The sequence below is a fragment of the Caloenas nicobarica genome, chromosome Z, assembly GCF_036013445.1.
Source record: "Caloenas nicobarica isolate bCalNic1 chromosome Z, bCalNic1.hap1, whole genome shotgun sequence".
NCBI classification, from domain to species: domain Eukaryota; kingdom Metazoa; phylum Chordata; class Aves; order Columbiformes; family Columbidae; genus Caloenas; species Caloenas nicobarica.
Genome location: NC_088284.1, coordinates 47,767,110 through 47,790,454, shown reverse-complemented (window position 1 = coordinate 47,790,454; position 23,345 = coordinate 47,767,110). Strand labels below are relative to the sequence as shown.

Genomic DNA, 23,345 nt, shown 5'->3' with positions numbered 1-23,345 from the left:
TACTGAATGTTAAAAGGATGTAAATAGGACACTGGTCTTGAGCAAAACCCTATGGTTCTAAGATGACTCTGGAACAACTACAGAAACCTTTATAAACAACCACTACGCTACACAGACTGTCCCATGAACTAGATGTGCGTATGCTGTTCTTTCTCTCCAGAGAGACAAGTCTGAACTTGTTCCAGCTCGAGGTAACTGGAGTATCTTTAATAATAATTCATTGAAAACTACTACCATAAGGCAATTCTAAGTGCTATTTTCAAACGCTTCAAACATAAATGTAACAAACTCCTTAAGCTAATGTACCATTCCCGTTGTATAGCCTCTTCTAAAAAAAATAGATGGCAACCAAACTGTGTTTAACTGCAAATAATTTATTCGCAAGATAACAAATGAAAGTAATTCTCTTACTGCACTATAGATACTAGCAACCCTCAGATAATTTAAAGTTTCGGGGGTTGAAGAGGTATGACTGGACAAAGAATGTCATCTATGAGGCAGACAAAAATATAAAGAACGGGGATAGCCAACAAGAGCCCCAGAATTTTTACTGAAGCCATGCAATGACAGAAATATGAGTCTCAAGGAGATACAAATCATTAAAATGCCTCATTTTACTGCCATCCAACATATAAAATATATTTATAAATACATATTTATGAGTAGTTATCAGCAGGAACCTTACGAAATTCAGCAAGGTTGAATGTCAAATCCAGCCTCTGGGACAGATTCACTCCCTGCACTGATACGGACTTCCCATTGGGTGGGTGGATGGATGGATGGATGGATGGCAAGCAGATATGATAAAATGGACCTGATGGTCCTTGTGGGCAGTAGGTGAAGCATGGAATATAACAAAGGGACACCTCCAACTAAAGAGAAAAAGCATAATGAAAAAAAATTACCTAATCCTCCTAGGTGTAACATATATCCAGAAAGAAAAAAACCATTTACTCAAATGTCTTTGTCCAAGGTATTAAAAAAAATCAACAGTGCTGCAATCCTGCATGAACGATTCTGTGTATACAATTTCTAAAAGATATAACAGCTCGTTCAGTACTTCCTCAGTTTAGCCTGAATAATCCCTACAACTTTGTTCTGCTGGAATTTGTTTTTTTCTGGTAATAACAGATGATCTATGCCACTGCTTACATCAACGTCCTCAGCTCTCACAGAATGGACATGTACTTGGCCGTGATGTTCCACTAAATTGATGCTGTCCTGATCTCTAAATTCTAATCCAATTCAATTATTTACTTTTTCTCTGCCTTTGTTTTATTAGGCTGGTGCAAAAGTAATTGTCATTTTGGACCATGAATTTTAAATCCTTGCAACTAGGCTCAAAACCAATTTATTAACCAATATAGGAACCACCACAATCACCACATTTTTGACAAGGAGAAATAAGTTTGTTTATTCCTGTAGTGTAAAAATCCATGCTTTGGGATTCGAGGAACTCTTGGAAAGCATTTTCAGCATCCTGCTGCTGTAGAAGCATTTTACCTGCAAAAAGTTGTCGAGAAGAAGTGGTAGTCTATTGGCGAGAGGTCAGGTGAATATGGCAGATGAGTCAAAACTTTGTAGCCCAATTTGTTCAACTTTTGAAGCGTCGGTTGTGTGACATGTGGTTGGGCATTGTCTTGGAGAAGAATGGGGCCTCTTCTGTTGACCAATGCCAGCTGCAGGTGTTGCAGTTTTTGGTGCATCTCATCGATTTGCTGAGCGTACTTCTCAGATGTAATGGTTTTGCCGGGATTTTTTTGAATTTTTGTTCAGCTCATGAGGCACCCACTTATCGAGCTTTTTCACCTTTCCAATTTGCTTCAAATGCCAAATGACAGTAGAATGGTCGATGTTGAGTTCTTCGGCAACTCCTTGTGTAGTTGTAAGAGGATCAGCTTCAATGATTGTTCTCAATTGGTCATTGTCAACTTCCGCTGGCTGCCACTACATTCCTCATCTTCAAGGCTTTTGTCTCCTTTGCAAAACTCCTTGAACCACCACCGCACTGTGTGTGTTTGTTAGCAGTTCATGGGCCAAATGCATTGTTGATGTTGCAAGTTGTCTCCGCTGCTTTACAACTCATTTTGAACTGAAATAAGAAAATTGCTCAAATTTGCTTTTTGTCTATCATCATTTCCATAGTCTAAAATAAATATAAAATAAACAGCAAGTAATGAGTCAGAAGTAAAAAAAGTGAGAAAAGCACGTTAAAATGGTGTACAACATAACCACATTTATTTAAGAATGTATTCCAATATCAAATGGCAAGTTTCAACAATGCAAAAACCGCAATTCCTTTTGCACCAGCCCAATAAGCTGGAACACAAGAGGTTCCACTTAAATTTGAGAAGAAACTTCTTCTCAGTGAGGGTGACAGAACACTGGAACAGGCTGCCCAGGGAGGTTGTGGATTCTCCTTCTCTGGAGACATTCAAAACCCACCTGGACGCCTTCCTGTGTAACCTCACCTAGCTGTTCCTGCTCTGGCAGGGGGATTGGACTAGATGATCTTTCGAGGTCCCTTCCAATCCCTAACATTCTGTGATTCTGTAATAAGTTTTGAATTCTAACCTTGTTCTGTCACTGACTTGCAATATAAATTGGGTCAAGATATTTACGCTCATATATTCTTAACTAGCATTCAGTTTGGGGAGTGTGTATGTATATGCTGAATACTAATAACATAACACATTCAAAACTAGTGTCTATATTTTAAAATTTTGACATAAACCACATTTTAAAGCCTAGCTTTCAATTGCAACATCTACAAAACAACCAATTGCAGTTGCTTGTAAACATACATACATGAAAAATGTTTGACAGAAGCATAAATATTCTAAAAGCCTCTTTTTTTCCTGTTACCATGTTACACAGCTGAAATTACTGCGTAAATAAACATTTTTTTTACTAAATTGCAGCTTTCAGGATCCTAAGTACACACTCTTCACAGCTATACATCTATTAATCTATCAAATGTTTAGACTCCACATCCTTTAAACAAAGGGGGAAAAAGGGAGAGGGGCGGGAAAGACTATACAATATGCACATGAGCTGAAGACTTAGAGTTTGCAGTACATGAAATTCCATTTTTTTCACATACACAGGTTCATGTTCACTCAACAAAAGGATTCCAAAGATATACCTTTAAAATCATAAATTGAAAATTATTAACCCCTCAAGATTTATACTTAGGAACTACAAAGTAAGAAATGCAGCAAGTTCTTATTATTTTCCTTATCACAGAATCATACAATGGTTTGGGTTGGAAGGTACTTTAAACATCATCTAGTTCCAAGCCCCCTGCCATGGGCAGGGACACCTTCCACTAGACCAGGTTGCTCAAAGGCCCATCCAACCTGGCCTTGAACACTTGAAGGGATGGGGCATCCTTGACTTCTCTGGTCAGCCTGTTCCAGTGCCTTACCACTCTCATGGTGAAGAATTTCTTCCTTCTGTCTAATGTAAATCTGCCCTCTTTCAGCTTAAAGCCACTACCCCTTGTCCTATCACTACATGCCCTTGCAACAAGTCCCTCTCTAGCTTTCCTGTAGGTCGTCTTGTGCAGCATTCTGGAAGTTTATGAGGTACAGAAAGCCTACTACTCTTAGCATAGGTGACTTTATTTTATAAAATTTCAAAATCAAATTAGCATTTCTGATCCAAGTGCTAAAAGTCATTGCTGAAATGGGAAGTCAATTTTTACATTATGTATGTGACAGTCAATTTAAAACCTGTTTTCAAGACACCCTGGGTTAAAGACATGCTGAAAAACCTTGATTTTTAAACTATATTTGATTTAAAAGCTGTATTGTATACATGTGCTCCAGGTAACTGCACAAGGATTGACTCATATCACTAAGAATAGAGACAGCTATTGGCAAGCCAGACTTCATCAGTGGTGCCGATATTAAATGTGAAGAGCATCTATAACTGGACACCAGGCACAATCTGCAAACCTTAAGAAAGCGAATGTGATATTTTCAACCTTAGATGCCTAAAAAATACAGATTTTATGGCAACCATGACTATGTCACAAAACAAAACATCCCCTGTCCTCCCAGCCCACCAAGTAAAATTATTGGTCACTGTCTGACCATTTCTCCCCTCATTCTGTAGCTCCTCATCTTTATCTCACAAGGTTGAACTCATTAGTAAAACTAGTTAGATTCTGGAATTATTCATATCTCTCAAGTAGTGTTTCTTCTATTATAGAAGAATCAGGAGTTCTGAGGAAGGGCTAGAAAGCCTTAAAGGATGTTTATTCATACCAATGACTTAAGCCGAATTAATAAAATAAGTATCTTTTTCTCAGAAACTTTGCCTAACATTAAGTGTTTATTACTTTTTAAGAATAATAACACTAAAGACTATCCTCTCTCTCTTTCAAAACCAATGCGTTTATGTCAACTATGACCACGCCCTGATATTATGGTAAGAGGGTAACCGGATTACAGTTAAGATCAGAAGAGACGTTCTCAATTTTAGAATGTTAACAGGGCAGACAAATGAGGTTGTTGTTGTGGAAAAATCATTTCATGGATGCAACTCTCAAAACTCTCAATCTGCTCTTGTCAATATATGCTTAATAAAGCAAGACAGCGTATTCCACTCTCTCTGCCTAAACCCTAAACAGATCCAGATATGATTTTGTATCAATTTAGATCAATGGTAGTGCTGCAATAGTAAATATAAAGTTATGTTATATGATCAAGATTCTGATTTTATTGTGTGTAGAAAAATTAATTCCTATATCTTTATGTTACAAAAGTAATTTATTTTTAAAATAAATGGAGCTAGAGCTAGTAAAGAGATGGAAACTAGAAGACAACATCTGTGGAAAAGTAATGAATTGGCCACCCAGCTTATTCCTCTTCACTTGCATGAAAAAATACTATTAATCAGAAACCAATTTAATTAAAATGGAATTTATTATTGTACTAAGAGAACACATAAACTTTTTGTATGTGCAGCTCTAAATGGTCAATTACAATCAGCACCTTTTTTTTTTTAAATAGATTCTTTCAGTGGTGTCCCAGCTGTTTGGCCTTCAGGTTCCATATTTTGATCTGTGCTTTTGTGGGCTAGAGAATTACTTTTTTATGAGTTCTCATTTTCATGTAGGTCTATGTTTCAACAAGCAGGAAAACATAGTAATAGTACAGCAACTCACAAGGGCCATATCTTCAGTTTGGTTCATCAAAAACACAACAATCAGAGCTGACCATGATTCAAGCAGAGTTTCCAAATGAACTAAAGGAAGCAACTGCCATTACAAAAGGAAGCATTAATCATCTACCAAGGCCACTTAACCAAAAGGAAAAATTCAAATATAACAAACACTTGAGTCCTATGGACAAAGATCTTCATTTTGTCCCCTACACAATCATACATTAAACAGACATTTTATGTGGCTGTGTGACTTCAAGTCCATTGTTGGTGCATGCACCAACTAACAAATGAATAAAGATCCTTCTTGTCTGTTGCCTGAAATGTATTGGAAAGTCTTATTTTGTTTCACTTCAAAAAGTATGCTGAAACAATATGCTCAACAAACCACAGATGACTAATACAGACCAATAAAATAAACTAGAATCAAACTGAAAACCAAGATATAATTATACTTGAACAAGCATGGCACAGCCCTTTACTTGCACAATTCAAAGTGGAAATGGCATAAAAACCCATTTTTAAAACAGCCACCTAACCTGTAAATTATGTCTATCATGTCGTCATTAGCATGATGCTAATAATCACCTGATTTTGTTCATCAAGTATATTCTATATTAAATGGAACACCACCTTTGATTTACTATAACAAAAAGAAAGAAATTCACAACCCCAGCCATATCCCTTTTCCAAAATAAATACAACAGCTTCTGTAAAGAAAGACAGGATATAAGAAACTTTGTTCTACAAACTTGAGTTCAAAATTATTTAAAATGAACTGGTTTAGTGATATTCCAAATCATTTATTATATAACATTCCAGTAATTATTAATATTGTATAAGAAAGTCCCTTTTCATAGCTAAACATGACTTGTCCTAGAAAAATCAACATCTATGGAAACATATCACCTATGGAAAAAAATCCTTGCAATTAAAGACTCGGTGCTTGTAAGGACGTGTTTTTCTTCTGAGCATTTTTGTGTAATATGAGTAACTTCTGCACTTCTTGTGTTAAGACTAAACCCCACTTTTTTGGAATATGAATCAAACTGCTGTACCTTTAGCTAATGAAACTGCATTAACTCCACTTCTTTAGTGTAGGCCTGGATTTAAACCCATCAGAATCTGAAATGCTATTTTATGCAGGCAAAAATGTAATAGTACACTAAGGATGAGCATAAAGCATTCTACACTGAGTCCCATGCAGGAGATCTAAACAGAAAGTATCACCAACTGTGTATGTAACCTATATTAGATAAAATACTTAAACTAGTACCAAAAAGACCAATACAAGGGATCCAAGTTTAAATAGCTTCATCTGTGCAAAACAATTAAATAGTGCATACCAATGAGCTACCATTGTTCAAGCTCATGTTCTTTCATTGTAGCCACAGAGCGAGGTGGCACAGCTCCAGAACACGCCCATGATTGCCCATAGAGAAATTTAATCTCTGCTAATCCTCATTGAAATATCTATCCACGACTCCATTATTTTAGTTTTCTTCTGGGAGAGGGGCTGAACTGCATTCAAAGTCTATTTAATTCAAGGCAACACTCCATGAAACTCAGTTTTGTTCAAATCTACAATTGCCAAAACTACTAACCGTGGAAAACAGTAATTCAAGAAAGGAAAATAAATTATATTTATGGGCACAGAACTATAATTCAACAAATCAAGTTAGTCCATCTATAAAATAAAGTTATGCTTAGGCCTTTTATATCTCCATCTAGAATTACATGAATCCAGACCTGGTGGCTTTATGCGAAATAACTGTCTCTCACAAGTCATTAATATTTTAGATTGACAGTGCTTAAAAAAGTTAAAGATATATAGAAGTCATATGCTTCTATGACTCCTAACTGAAATTCATAACTGAATTTTTTTCCAAACTATAGATAGTTTTTTGCTTTTAACTTCTAAGCTTAGGTTGCCTTTTGCTTTTTAGGTTAAAAAAAAAAACCAAAAACAAGCCACACAACAAAAAACAAACAAAAAAAAAAAACCACAAAAAAACCCAACCAAACAAAAAAACAACCAAACAAAAAACCAAAACCAAACAAAAACCCCGCTTTTGTTGCACATAGAAACTAAAGTTCTGCTACCCTCATGAAAGAAGGAACAGTATCTAATTATTTTTCAAGAACTATTATTTTAAATAAAAGGAAGAAAATAGCTTTTGGAAGAAGGCTTTTTTTGAAATTTTGATATTAGCAGCCTGGACCAAGTAGCATCAGTCTGACTAGTCACTTTTAAGCAAACTGTTTATATGAAACAAGAAAAGATTTATCACCCAAAATGAAATAAGAAAGGAAGGAATTGTTTCCTTCCGTTATTTCCAATGCAAATAATTTAGTATTAGAAGGAAAAAAAGCCCAAAAGCAGATAGAAGAAATTTTTGTTGTGCTTCCTTAAATAAGTTACTACAAGATACTGGTGATCAGAGAGAAAAAGTGAAAAAATGCTAGGACTGTCAGCCACGAATTTGAAAACAAAGTTTTTAATATGCATAATTGTATCCATTTTAGTCTATAAATCGTCTTCTACTTTTAACTCCCTCACTCCCGTCATATATTACTTAATAAATATTTGGGTGAGGTCCATTTATGTCATAAAGGGACAAAATAGATTAGGGATCAATCTGGGCATAAAATCACCTAAGTGACTTCCCATCTGCTAACTTGCAGAAAGCTTGTAAATTCTAAGAAGATTTTTGAAATTGCCTAAATGAGAAGATTTTCACAAAGTGCTTATGACAGAAGCATAGATCCAGATAGCTTTATACTTAGAAAGTATATTTAAAAGGCAAATTAAGCAAAACCACAATTAATATTTAGTCATGAGAGTATGTGTACAAACCTAACTTTATGTTACCTGCACATACCAAGAATAAGACCTCACCCTTCAGCCACTGCTGTATCCCAGAATAACAGGCACTCAGCTTTTTTTTTTTGTCCCCTATCATGCCCCCTTATCACCCCCCCTCCCTTTTTTTTTTCCCCTCTATCTCAGATCTTCAGGAGAAAATCAAAATATTTCATGCAAGAAGCCTTGAACCCAAGTTACACCTGAGTTTTCAAAGTTATAATCTGATCACTAGGCTAATCACTGTTTTCACTGACCAAATAGCACTGAGAAGTTTAAGCATATCTGAAGCACAGTTTAACTCTTTGTATAAAAGATGGCATTACTATAATGGCTCTAGCAATTACTTGGCACCTCTCCCAGCCAGCATCTCCTTAAGCCCAAAGGGATATAACAGGACATTTATTCTGTACTGAATCATAAACAGTTGTCCCCAGCTGAATTAACGTCATGTGCAGAAATATCTATATTTTCCTTAACATACTGCAACCTAAATAAGCTTGACCTGACTTGACCCAGTTAAATTTCTGACATATAATGAGAACTTAAGTAGCACAGCTGAGAATATAAAATAAGCATATGCAATTGTTGAAGGATAATCACACAGAAACTACATCACTTCACAAGTCAGTTTTGGGCACATTTCTACATTTTTGGATGCAAAACTCATTCAGAAAATAATTCTGACTGAAGTACTGGTAGACCCAAGAAAAACATTCACAGTACCGGCATGTATTATTAGCAACTAATGTTAGGATATAAATTTCTTATTCTGAATACATTGTTCTGCAATTAACAACAGAAATGTTATTAATTCTTTCCCTTCCAAATAATACTTCTTTGCTTATTTATGTCATTATTAGAGGCAATAGAAATAACCAAGAAGAGCAGATTGTTCAGGCAATGACAGGTTAACAGCAAAAGGTTAACGGAACTGCTAATGCATAGCAGATGTACACCTGATTTTAAATCTAATATAGATATTTTGGGCTATTGGTTTATAAAAATTTGACAAACTACCATCTGGATATGCAATATAATACACACATGCACATGCTTAACCTATTTCACAGTGTTTCTATGACATTGCTGCTTCTGTTAAACAACGAGCAACCCTTATGCTATGTCCTTAGGTCATCAGTGAGAGACCTGAGCAAACCAAGGAAAGGCACATGCTCTGCAGAAGAATTTCTGCAAACACCTAATTCTCCCCCAAATCCAAATGGCTTCAACTCATCCCTTTCTACCCAGATAGTTCTCTTTAACCCATAGCAAAGATATATGTGCATCCATGCTACCTCTACATGACCATCAGTTTTCACAGACTCCTCCTTGAATATCCTCACCTACCATCAACCTCACAATGACTTTCACACCTGAAGATTTCTATTGTTTCCTCCCTATTTCCCAGCTCCTCTATTTTTATGGTATTACATCTTGGTAATCATGGGTGTTCCTATTTTTCCCTGTCACAATCTGTCGCTAACTGACAAAAAGAATCTCCATTCTTGCAGGTCCAATAAATCTTTTAAAAAATGAAGACAAAGAATAGTGCTTTTAAAATGAAATAACAAGGACTGTACCACAGAGAACATTTGTTTCTTTTAAAAATTCTGGGTCATTTGCTATAGAAGAAACAATTGGCACATAACACGAGATATGAATGAAATTCAGGGATACAAGTCTTGGAGAAAATGCTAATTTCACTAACTTTAACACCTGTAACTGGGAGAGGTTCAGTGCTCTGCCTTTTGAAAGCAGTTACCTTCAAATTAGGGAGTCAAAAATGTACTGATCTGATTAATGCAAAGCCTTTACTCATTAATGGACTTACCCAGTTTTTCTGATTTGCCATCTCACTTCTGTATCTTGCAAAATAACCTTGATAAATTTATACGTATTAATTACAATGGGAAGAGCTTTCAAGTGATTCACAACAGTCTCAATTTCTTTAAATAAAGCTACTCTGGAGATAGCATATTTCTCATTTCTAATTATGGCTTGGAAATATGTTGCAAAGGAAGTATTTGTACTGAAACTAAGCACTTTACAAGAACAGCAGGCTATTATAAGAAGGATTGGAATCACAAATCAAATCTGTCTCAGGATGGAGTGATTACATGATTATAGGAGAGCTCTTAGAAGGAGAAAGGAATCATTACCACATGGTCTGCGATATCTTGGCCCAATATCTCACACACCATGCCACAGTGTTTAATATTAAAGGAAACAGAGCCCATTATAGTTCAAATGTAGTCTCAGCCTAAACCTTTCAGCTTTACATTAACACTGCTGTTCCTATGTTTAAAAGGCTTGTCCTTCTTATCGATAAGCAGGAGTTCTCAGATACACAAAACACAAATCCAACCAAATACTCTTTCATCCAGAAAGGCAAAGATGAATAGCAGCAGACTGCAGCATCAGAGCTCTCAAAGGCAAATAGAAACAGTCTTTAGTCCTTCATCTTTACATAGATCTTCATTGGTTTACAGTTCTTAATGACCCTAATCAAACATTTACAGGGATACCACCTCCAGTACTTCTCTACGAAAAATTAAGATGAACCATATTTAGTAGTTCTGTTTGTAATTAACTTGCTGTTCAGGTAGGATAAAGCAATGTTTATTAATAGTGCCTTACTTGTACATATATGCTGATTATTCCTGATGGTCATAGTCACTCTATTGATTTTAATTTTGTCTGGCTTCTTTCCTGTGTTTTCAGTTGTGCCTCATTAGATGTTCAAGGTGAGATTATAATGAAGAGATTTTTTGTGTCCCTATGCCTGGCAAGATCAGGGAGACGATCCCGTTGGAATCTACACTAAAGCACATGGAAAATAAGGAGGTGATTGGTGACAGCCAGCATGGCTTCACTAAGGGCAAATCATACCTGGCAAATTTTGTGGGGCTCTACAATGGGGCTACAGAGTTGGTGGGTAAGGGAAGAGGAACTGCTGTCATCTGCCTGGATTTGTGCAAAGAATTTTACGCTGTCCCACATTACATCCTTGTCTCTAAATTGGAGAGACATGGATTTGACAGATAGATCACTCAGTGGATAAGGAACTGGCTTGATGGTCACACTCAGAGTTGCGATCAATGGCTTGGTGTCCAAGCGGAGACCACTGATGAGTGGCATTCCTCAGGGTTTGGTATTGGGACTGGTCCTGTTTAACATTTTTGTCAGCAACATGGACAGTGGATCGAGTGAACCCTCAGCAAGTTTGCCTGTGACACCAAGCTGTGTCACGTGGTCAACATGCTGGAGGGAAGGAATGTCATCCAGAGTGGTCTTGACAGGCTTGAGAGGTAGAACAAAGAGAACCTCATGAAGTTCAACAAGGCCAAGTGCAAGGTCCTGCACACGCATCAGGGCAATGCCAAGCAGGAGAATGGATTGAGAGCAGCCCTCAGGAGAAGGATTTCAGGGTGATGGTTGATGAAAAGCTCAACATGACCTGGCAAAGTGTGCTCACAGCCCAGAAATCCAACTGTATATTGTGCTGCACCAAAAGAATCGTGGCCGGTAGGTTGAGGGAGGTGATGCTGCCCCTCTACTCCACTCTGGTGAGACCCCACCTTGAGTAATGTTTTCAACTCTGGGGCCCCCAACATAAGAAGGACATGGACCTATTGCAGCAAGTCCAAAGGAGGGCCACCAAGATGATCAGAGGGCTGGAGTACCTCTTCTATGAAAACAGGCTGAGAGAGTTGGGGTTGTTCAGCCTGGAGAAGAGAAGGCTCTGGTGAGACCTTATACCCCGTTTCCCCAAAAATAAGAGCTACCTCGAAAATAAGCCCTAGCATGATTTTTCAGAATTTCTGAGGATGCTTGAAATATAAGCCCTACTCCAAAAATAAGCCCTAGTTACAGTTCATTTTAAAAAGTCAATTTAAATAGTGTCCAGGCAGCTATTCATGTAAAAAAGTAATAAGTTTTGGAGCAAAAATTAATATAAGACGCTGTCTTATTTTCAGGGAAACTGGGTAGTGGCCTTCCAGTACCTAAAGGGGACCTACAAGGAAGCTGGAGAGGGACTTGTTACAAGGGCATGTAGTAATAGGACAAGGGGTAATGGCTTTAAACTGAAAGAGGGCAGATTTAAATTAGATGCAAGGAAGAAATTCTTCACCATGAGGGTGGTGACACCCTGGAACAAGTTGCCCAGATAATTTGTGGATGCCCCATCCCTTCGAGTGTTCAAGGCCAGGTTGAACGGGGCTTTGAGCAACCTGGTCTAGGAGAAGGTGTCCCTGCCCATGGCAGGGGGGTTGGAATTAGATGACCTTTAAGCTCCCCTAGCCCAAACTGTCCTAGGATGTTTCTATGATTAATCTAACAGAGAGATTAACAAAAATAGCTGATAAGCCTATGCTGGAAGAAGATGTGTCTGCACCTAAGCATGCCAAAGTAACCTCATGTAAAAAACTTGTTTCATCCAACTGGAGATTAGACAACCTAGAAGCCTGGCTGCCCTCCTCTCTCCCATGTTTCACTGCTACGTAAATCCAGGAGAAACAACCCGGCTTAGATTCAACACATACAGTGAAAGTATGGGTATTATCCCAGGAGCATCACCACATTTCATTGGTTCTTCTACCTTATGCAGAGGTGGGAAGCCCAAATTTTAGTCCAACACTTTATTTTCCCAGTGGTGCTTCTGTTTCTTCTGCAAAGAAACCCATTTCCTTAACAGAGCAAAGAAGTTTTCTGTTCAGAGCTGACATTTCCACTCATGCCCTGCTTCACCCACCTGTTTCTATTGATGACAAATTTCATATCCCACATTTAAAGATGTTTAAAACAAAAATAAAGTGTACACTGAAGTCAACCAAGAAAAAGTTGGTGAACCAGTAACCTCTCAGTAAGGGATACTCACAAAGTACCATCATTCACATATTTATTTCTGTCCCTCTCAGCAAAGTTTTTTTCTCTAACAAACTCACAACAATAGGCAGACTGTGCACTAAGAAATAGAGGTTAGCATTCTAAATAGGCAACTGAAAAAGCTTCAAAAAACCCACACCTGTGATTTCCCACATCTTTCTGTCTTGAGTTAGCCCTAGTTTTTAAAAATAAGGGATCTAAACACATATTTTACTGCTTTTATTTGTCTTCTCTGTCATTTTACTATTCCAGAAAGCTGAGTATATAAAAGTAGGGAGTGTGTACTTCATTTCATCCTGGCAGCCTTTAAGGATAATCCTATTTAATTGTATAATTCTCCTTCCGCAATGTTGAACTTCAGCCTATCTGTATCAAATGGACCATTAATATTACTAACAATCTTTTTTGTTTCCACTTAAAAATTGTTAGCGATCTTTGTTTTCTAATGCTTACTTTTAGTACAAAAGAAACTGTAATTGTCTCCAATTTCTTTTGAAAAAGTATCTGCTGTGGAAGGTACTCGATACTGATATGTAACTGCAACATCACTTAAGTGGGAAGGCAGGGGAACCATTTTTGGTTGACAAGAGGCTTAGTATTTAATCCATTTCAGGCTTGCACATTGGTACTATATGGTCCAGGATGTGTAATGTGGTAGTCACTCTCCAGCTTGATCAAAGCAATAAGTCTATTAAGAACGCTCAGAGCCTTATATCAGGAGTTCACGACCTATAATAGCACTGCTTCCCAGGGCAAATTATGAAGCCCATAAGTTGCTCCTGACCATCTGCTCCAAAAGCCCCACAAAAGCAGGGATGCTCACAAAAGCAAGAATTTCCCTTGCATATGCACTGCACAGCAAATGTCAGACTCAACACTCAGACCCAATGCAAACGAACTATGCATTCCCAATCAGTCTGACCCTATGTCAGGAAAGGAGTTGCAGTATTGTACTGCCACTGAAAGAAGCTGTACAACCAAAAGGCAGGAGTTCAGTACAGCTCTCCAAAACTTTCCAAGCTGTCCAAAAACTTAAGTATACTTGCCATGTCAGACACTACTCTCATTGCAGGAATCACTAAGTGTAGCTAAGAACTATATTCATTGGGAGTTTTCGCATATAAAACTGTTGAAACATTACGGTGTTTCCTGTTCTAGGAGCAAAGATGTCAAAACAAGCCTTCAGCTTTTTCCCGGGCTGAATCCTATCCTCCAAAGTGACTGTGTGCAGAATTTTAGGAATACAGAAAATATTTTTATTTTATTACTATTGTTCTATTACAATTTCATTCTCCTCATCCTGAGACAACCTGTAAAGTCAGACTATCCTCAATGGACAGGTACAAAATAAAAAATTCCAATTTTGTAAAAGCTCTGTTTTGTGTCCTGAATTTAAAGCTCATGTGAATTTAGAATATCCTAAAAAATCTTAAATATTTTGAATAAATCGTTTGTCATTCCCTTACTATTAGTTAATAGCACTAATCTTCAAAACACAGTTTGTGTCAGGAATTTAAAAATTACGCATTTCCTGTAAAGGTGCTTCAGATTTTTTTCAAATCTTACTGAAGTACAACACAAGCATTCCATTAGCCAAAGAAGGCACATAGTTTTTTGCACATCCTAATTTATTTCAGTTTTATTGTAAAAGTAGGATGTTACCATTGGAAGAACTTGTTAAAATGTGGGTGTCCAATGATATTTGGCACATCTCTGCATGACACAGAACTACTGACATCCATTCTTTTGCTGATGCTGGCAGCATTGCTTTGCATAGTGCTCTTTAAATGTATGTAAATCTGGAGTAAATCTATGACTACTTGTCCATAAACTATTGATCAGATTTTTAAATATCTGGTTGTTAATGGCAATGAGGCCTAATAAAAGCACCTTACACTTCTCTAGAGAGAGCTCTTCCCTAGATTGGATTGGAGTGTTAAGACTTGTTCCCACTCAAGTCACTGGGAAAATACACATCATTTTTCATTGCAAAGAGTATTTGATGCTGACTCTTCAGGGATTTAGAGAACTATAAATACACTATTGACCATTTCACATTCTTAAGATCCAGTGAAAATATAGAACCACACAGATGAATTTCAAAGCTTCGCTCCAGTAAATTAACCCAGCTGGCAATGCTGCCTGTTTAGGCAGATCTCCACACATACTCTGTTGAACAAACTGGTAAGCGTTGCGATGAGCAGCATAGCTGTATGGACCTGCATTCTCCTGTCCATCCTCTGTGAGTACCTTCGCTCCTGTTTGCACTTCCGAACAATCTAAACATATGCCACCGCTTTAGGTATAAGACATGAAAATCCTTTGTCTACCTAGCTGTTCTCTATTTATCGCAGACTGCTTCAGTTAAGAAGAAAAAGAAACAGAAACATTGGCAAATCCCCTGCCTTTCACCACATAGCTGTAAACTAGTACCTAAGCAATTCACTGCTGAGAAAAAACATCAAATGCCTCTCTTTCTGAAATGAAAGAAGTAGGGGATAAAGCACACATTTGCCAGGTTTACACCTCTCTTTGAGGAAATGCAGGGAGACTACTTCAACTTCCATGCCTGCAGCAGAGCAGATTGTTGGTAAAGAACCAGTAAGCCAGATTTCTTAATTCTAACTCCACAGTAAGCTTCTCCTACAGCATACTCTAAAAGGATGATCAGTTTTAAGTTATAAATATTACCAGACTTTTTCTTATTTCAAATATTGTGGCAAAAAAAGGAGCAAGCAGTAGAAAAAAAGTTCAAATAATTAATGGTCCGGCTCTACAATTCATCACTTTCAGAAGAGCAGTCTCACTAGCATCAGCAGGACTGCTTACATCCTAGTATTTGGCTAACAATGAACAACAAGTAGGCAGTCAGCATACAGATGGAGAGTTCTTGGAAACCTCTCCTTTTTAATCTTCGTGCAGCACCAGTGCAGAATCCCAAAAGGTACTCAGGGCAATCCCATTGAGCTACAAAAGGATGTAAGAATCCAAAGTGTTTTTACCAAGGAGTTGGATAGGGTTGTCATTACTGATCATGTGAGCTCCAAGATTACGCCAAGGTCACAGCGATGGAGTTTCTAGATGGTCCATTCATATCTCAAGTCTCTAGTTTGATTAGAAAATATCCACTGAGTTATGTTTCCTTCAGTTGTCAAGACAGGTTGCCAAATGAAGCCAATGCTGGCAGTCAGAATTTGGCTAGTAATTAGATGGAAGTACAGCTCTCATTTTTCACTTGTATATTCACATGATTAACATGGTATGTTAAGAACTCCATTATTATCACTGGCTTTTGATGATCAGCTCAAGAAAAAACACACTATTGAAGCTGTAAAGAACTGTGAAATAAGAAACTTTAATGTTGTGCTGTACGTTACATGCTTTACCCAGCTGCAACCAATGAACTATTCAAAAAGCATACAAATCCCACTTCAAGGGGTGAAGGTGCCTAACATCTGCAACAATATTCTTCTTTCTGCCTACAGAAGCAGTTAAGACTTCTAATTGACATTTTTTTCAATTTCCTGAATGCCACTGGCATGTCAGGTCTTTCTGTGCCTTGAGAAGTTGGAACCAACACTAACATCCTAACTTGTATGTCACAGCAATTTCATGCAAGGCATTTTTTCATTTTATTGGAGATCCGGTATCTTTTCACAAAACTAGCCCTACAGCATCAGCCACACATCTGTACTGCCAAGTATGACCCTCCCCTGCATATCATGGCCAAACCTTTTCTATTTTTTTCAACCTTCTTCCTGTGTGGCAAAAATCACTGCTGTCTGTCAGACTATAGTTACCTTTCTTGGTGAACAAAGAGATTCCTGAAAAGGCTCCTATCTAAAGAAGAGAATGGTGTAAGTTCTGTTGTTAGACAGAGATTATGTGTTTCTCACTGGAAAGAAAAATTGTCAAGTGGAATCTAAGCTTCATGTTAAGGGACTTACAGCCCACTTCTTTGGCTTTCCAAAATGCATGCAGCCTAGTAATCCTAACCCAAGTCTGCAAGGCTTTGAAATGAAAGTATATCTCAGACATTTATACCATATTTTCTCTGAAATGTCTTTATATTTAAAATGAAAACATAATCTGTAATTGAGGTAACTACAATAAAATATTTGTAGGTTCAAGATTCGATGGATTTTTACATCTTAAAAGAGAAAATGTAGTTTGAAATATTGCTTGGCTCTTTTTGCAGGGCAAGGCCTGGAGGAAACAGGATAGAATATGCAATGTAGGTATGATGTTTTTTCAAGACTCTTGGAAACAGAGCAACTTACATATGTAACAGAGCCCAAGCAATGACAGAATAGAGAATGACAAATAACTTAAGATTTGTTATGACAACTTTGACATAATAGCACTGTGAAATTTTTTTTAACTATATGTCCGATGCAGCAGCACTCTCAGGAAGAACAGCTGCTTAACTATTTCACTGCAAACAAGACTATGCAGTTGAGGATCATGACACCAGTCAACATCAACAACAGTTTCCAATTTTATTCGAGAGACATAGAATAGTTTACATTTCAGCTGCAGCATTCTGAATGGGGAACATACTTGGATGGCCAGTAGGCCAGGAATAAGCTGGTACTCTTAGAAAAGTCTGACTGAATCAAAAATTTCTAGTGGGGCTCCTAGGGAACAGAGTCTATTTAAACAGTTAATTCCAATTTATAAATAAAGCCAAAGGAATTACAGATACACAATGATGTACCTCACTTTTGAGCAGACATTTGTAATAATTATCTTTATCAATTTCTTCGCAAGGATTTTATCTAACGTAATTTTACCCACATGCGATGTAGAAGGAGGTAAAATTCTAACAAGAAAAAGAAGTTCAGAAGTCAAATGCTTTTCCAGAACATAAAAATCCTTTACCTGATTGCTTTCACACCACCTTCCGTTGACTTTCAATATTTTTCTCTGCAATTAATTCTGCTATTACGCTTTGGAAAATCTGACAAAATGTCAATAATTAGATGCCAACCACTTAGTGTTGTGTGAAACTTGGCGGTTTCACTTTGCAGGAGTGCAGGCAAATATTTTATTTGGTGTCAATCCACATATGTTCCCTCTCCACCACTTTCAGGTTGGGTTTTGACTTCTGAATAAGTCCAAACAGGCAAATGAATAAGCAGGCCAAATTTCCACATTTTACCTGGTTTCACTTCATGACCATGCAAATAAAAACCAGGCAGGCAAATCTTCATGAATCAACAATGGAACAAGTTAGATGTTCAAATTTGGAAAGAAATATAAGAAAACATCTGTCATATGATTGTGGTGATTTACACCCATCTAGACACCCAAAAAACCCAGGATCATCATGATGTTAACTCTTCCTAGTGCCATTACTGTTTGTATTCTATAGTCTGTAAAGTGCTGCAGGCATGTGCATTTATGATACTACATAAAGGCCCCAAATGAGAATAATAGTAATAATAATTGGTTTTGTTTTAAATTCTGGCAGCATTTTACATCATTCCAGCTGCTTTCTACTCTTTCCATCCACCCCCAAGCATCCCGAGATTGTAGCTCACTGGATTACCACTACTGCTGTCACTGTGCCCAGTTCTGGTCTTTATCTGGTAAAAAACACAGCTGATCCAACAGAAATTATAGCAGGTAAAATTTGTTTTAAATAAGAGAGAAGTAGTAACCATTCAAAACGTCAGACTGTATTCACATTTCTTCTAAGAACATATGCATTGTTTATGTCTACAAAGGAATTTATAGAAAAGAAGGGTATGGCATCCCAAATCCAGGTAACTACAGGTACCACATGTGGGAAGTTGTGAGGCAGAGAAAAAAGGCCAATGGGATAAGCAGAAGAAAAAAAAGGAATAATGAAGATAAGAAAGCAGACATAAAATACGTGTACAAGTAGGAAAGACGGAACGGTCTGAAAACTGAGATGTAGAAGATAAGGAAGATAACACAGATAAGAAAAATAACTTTAGAATATAGGATGGGAATGAAGAACAACTGGATTACAGATGGACTGGAGGAGAGATGATGATACAGGGAAAAGAAAGGAGAATGAGCGTGGATGTAACTAATTACAGGCACACACTGAACACACAGTAAAATTAGGGATGTAGATAAGAAAAGTTGAAGAAAGAACAGCATAAGAACAAAAAGGAGATCTGAAAAAGAAAGGTATGGGACTGAGAGAAAAAAGTGTATCTGGAAATGGGTCAAAGAACATCAAAACTTTAGAGGATAAAGGCAGAAGTAGGATCTGAGAAAAATTATGACTGGGATAATAAAAGTGTGAGTGGTGAGATGGTTAAAAATAAGGATAAGTACAGAGGTAGGACCCAAGAGGATATGGAAGAAAGAAGACCTCAGGAAAGGGATGGGAGTGAAAAGCAGCAGATGAAGCTAACACTTGTATGGAGACCTTGGTGCTACCCCTGCATGCAAGGTCATCTTACCAGTCCACCACAGGTACTGAAGGAGGCGAAGGAGCCTGGGTAGCGAAGGACAGTACCACTGTAGTAACAAGCTCTCTCAGGTTGCGACTGTGCAGAACTGGGGGGGCTTTTGCCCTCACCCCTGAGCCGCTCCTCCACAGCAAAGCCAGGAGCCAGGAAGCGGCTGTCCCTCTTGAGCAGCAGGTAGAGCTCCCGAGCAAAAGCCGGGATCCTCAGCAGCACCTCATCTCCATCCTCTGCTGGAGGTGTTGGCTGGGGGGATGGTGGTGGTGGCAACCGGGCAGAAGCACCAGACCCCTGGGGCAGAGGGGACCAGTGGTAAAACTCCTGAGACTCATACTCATCCTCGGTGTCCTCTTCCTCTGCTGCCTCCCCCACAGCCTGCGCCTGCCCCTCCACCAAGGAGGAGACTGAACGCACCTCCCGAGAGCTGCCGGCCACTGGGTTAGGTGTGACAGGGGTGCTGAGGGTGCTGTTCCGGTTCCCACAGCTGGGGTCGGCGCTGCAGCTGCCCCCACCACCACTGCCACCCGCCGGTTCCTGCTGGCCCCTGCTCCACAGTGCGGGGAAGACGATCTCCCACTCCTCCATTTCTTCCGAAGCATGGAGACCTGTGGGAAGGCCAGCAGATGCTTTAAATGAGTGGAGCATCCAGCAGCACACAGCGCTTGTCAGCAACCTACTCTCTGCCCCCCTACAATGCACTCTTCCTAGATCCCAGCCCACCAAGCATGCCACCCAAAATACAGTAGGCTCCATTTGGCCCTTTCATCCTGTCTTTACACTCAGCAGGTAGGCCAGCTGCTAGATGTCCCTGTGCTTGTTCAGGGGTCTGGGGCACACCGTGGTCCCGGCAGTTCAAGCTGGGCAGAAGATATGTTTCTACCAGCAGCTGGGGATGTTCTTCTTCTTGACCACCACCTCCATGCAAAGAGAGCTGCACAAACCTTTCACCATTTAGACAAACTGGCAACTTTTTCACACGGCTGAAAAAAAATGTTATTTTAGCAGGGAAAACTTGAACAAAAAAAAATTTGAAAATTTGAACCTTGTTTTCAGCATGTTTTGCAAGACCCACTATGATTTCAAAAGTGCACCCAAATGCACACGCACCTCATGGCCGCACATTTGCAAGTGCACATATGAGTGGCAGACACATGCATATGCTGTATCATCATTATCATTATAGTAAAACTGAATTACAATCACTAATTAGTGATGTCTGCATATTACATACACTATATCACAATTTAACCAAAATTCCCAGTATACCAGTGTTACCTTTATAAACATATGAGTACACACAATCCGCATCAGCTTGAGACAGGAGACAATTTGCACGTTCATCCTACACAGGACAGTAATAGCACTGCCGAGATGACAGGGCTGAGTATGAAAATTAGGACCTCGTACAGTACAGACCAGCGCATTGCAATACACCCTCGCAGCGGAGGCATGCTTTATCTGATCACCCGTCTGTTACAGAGAATGAGCACGGCAGTTACGGCGCTTAACAATGGACATGTATCGGCTACCGGCAGCCGGCGGGGCACGGAGGCCGCCCCGAGACTCGGCCCCGTCCCGCGGAAGGCGCGCACTTACCTGCCGAAAGCCCGCTTGACAGCACGCACAGCTGGTAGAAAATGCAGCAGACGCGGCTCAGGCGCATCCTCCCGCCCATTCCCATCGGCTCCGCGCCCGCGGAACGCCGGCGGGCAGGACAGGGAGGGCCGTGCCGTGCCGAGCCGAGCCGGGCCGGGAGCGCAGCCACCTGGGCGCCCGCGGAGAAACTGCAGGCGAGCGCGAAGCTCGCGTCCCGGCGGGGCGGGCGGGCAGCACCGGCAGCGCTGGATGTGCAGCGCACGGCAGGGGGGCGGGCAGGAGGAGGCCGTTGCGAGGGCGCGGGCAGGCGGGGGCGCGGGCAGGCGGGAGCGCGGCCCGTACGCACACACAGCGCCCGGCGGCGGGCGGGCAGCTGCGCCCCGGCGGCGGCGACCACGCTGCCCCCGCCTGCCGCTCGCCCCCACGGGGCGGGACGCGTCGGGCCCCGTCCCGTCCGGCCCCGCCCCGCCCCGCCCGGGCGGGCACCCGGCGCGGCCCCCCTTCCCTCCCCGCCCGTCCCGCCGCCGCGCTGTGAGCTGGCGCCCGGGCTGCTCCGTGGGCAGCTGATTCGGGGCTGCGTGCCGCGGGCACCTTGCGCGGGCGCGGACCCCGGGAGACCGCGCTTCGCACCCGCCGGCCGCCGCCGGCCGTGCAGGAACTGGCACCGTACCGCACGCGTCCCGACAGCGGGACAAGCTCCTCTCATGCCGTCACTGGGAACGCGCTCTGCACAGCCTGAGCCTCATATTCAGGGAACAACAGAGATTAGCCATTTCTGCCTGGTTTTGTGCGATTTGATTCTAAACTCCTTTTCCCTCCACTACAGAGCTCTCCATGGAAAGCCATCACTTTCCACCGCAACCCTTGTCAGCAAATGAATGATTAAGTGAGGAGTCCAGCAAAAGCTTTAAATGCATATCTAACATCGGTATAAACTTCAGAAGCAACAGGTAAACACCTCCCTCCAAAAGCCTGATTTCTTATCATAACTTCTGCTTTACCTACTGTTGGTGGTGTCAAAGGTGACTACTCTGCCCTAGGGGAAAGAAAAGCAATCTACTGTGGAGAGCAAAGCCATCTGTGCTTTTAATAGTAAGCTACAAAGTTGCAACAATTCTTCCTAAAAGTTAGTTGTATAAAATGAAAACCAAAACAAACAATCACGTTGGGGCTCCAAATAAAAAACACGTTGGACTCCACAGCAGCCAAATGCAGCTGGGGTTTGCTCTCTGCCTTGTTCAGTAGCTGTTTGAAACCTATGTGGCATGGGTATGTATTCTCAACAAGCTCCAAACAGTATTTTGGATTAGTTATTTGCTTTTACAGGAAAAAAACTTACCACACAGTGGTCCTTTTTTTTTTTTTTGGCATCTGAGCCAACTTACACTAAGCAAAATCGGATGAACTTAGTAAAAACAAGATGACAGATTTACATCTAGCAGTTTAGAGGCTGCAAACTAGTATTTGCCTGATAATTAAGTTACCTTAAAAATGCATTTAAAGTGGAGCTTTGTTTCCCAAGTAACTAACAGCACACACAGTGGAATCAGTTAATAGGCCCAATACGGCAGCCTTTCCACAGCCAAAACTCTCCTTACAACTGATTAGAAAATGCTGTAAGATGTGGTTTATAAGCTCCTGTGCAAATAGTAGATACAAATTCTGATTGTATTTTTTAAAAAAACAAATCCAAATATATGGACAAGATGCAAAAATACACAAAGTCTTTATTTACAGTGCATACAGTTACATCCCAAAAGATATAAATGGATAACCAATGGGAATAAGGAAAGACCTGGGATGTGCATTTGCTTACTTTAAAACTTTGAATTGCTGTAACTGTTTTCAATCTGCTGAAGTTAAGTTAGTCCTTTGGATCAAATTCTGCTCCTGTTAGTCACATGTATAATCTCACTAAAGAGACAAAATAACTGCTTTTGTTGGTAAGGTAGGCAGAATTTGGCCTTTTTGAGACATGCTGCAGGTGGTAAAGAGACTGTAAGTAGCCAATTGAGAAAGACTTTAATATGTTTTTCTTTATCACCAGCCAAAAAAAGGAGGACCATTTCAAATAAGTCTCCACGTACAAATACAAGGTAAGCTAAAGCAAACGTGGAGCTGCAGCAAATTTCTTTAGCTCATTTTATGTTTTCATTTTATTGTTTCAATAGTTAAAGTAAAAATACAGGGGGAAGTTCTCTATGTTTAACTCTGGGGAAAGTGCACTATAAAATAGAGCCCCTACTGGTGTTCATTAGTTTTAACAAAGAGTCTGGTCATAGGTTAATACTGGTAGACGGTATTGTAGCCCACCACATGCTAACTGTCGTCACTGTGAAACTAGTGCAAAGAAGTCTATGTCTAAAAGAATAAGAATTAAA

General features: G+C 39.8%; 1 protein-coding gene across 1 annotated transcript in view; it reads right to left on the bottom strand.

Moving 5' to 3' along the window:
- Positions 1 to 21,031, bottom strand: part of ADAMTS19 (ADAM metallopeptidase with thrombospondin type 1 motif 19) — a 148,542-nt gene extending 127,511 nt beyond the window's left edge. Inside the window, exons 1-2 of the mRNA XM_065656283.1 lie at positions 20,965 to 21,031; positions 19,363 to 19,973 (exon numbers count right to left, since the gene is read on the bottom strand). Of these exons, the coding sequence (XP_065512355.1) occupies positions 19,363 to 19,973; positions 20,965 to 21,031 (678 nt within the window). The remainder of the gene's footprint in view (positions 1 to 19,362; positions 19,974 to 20,964) is intronic.
- Positions 21,032 to 23,345: the final 2,314 nt, after the last annotated feature.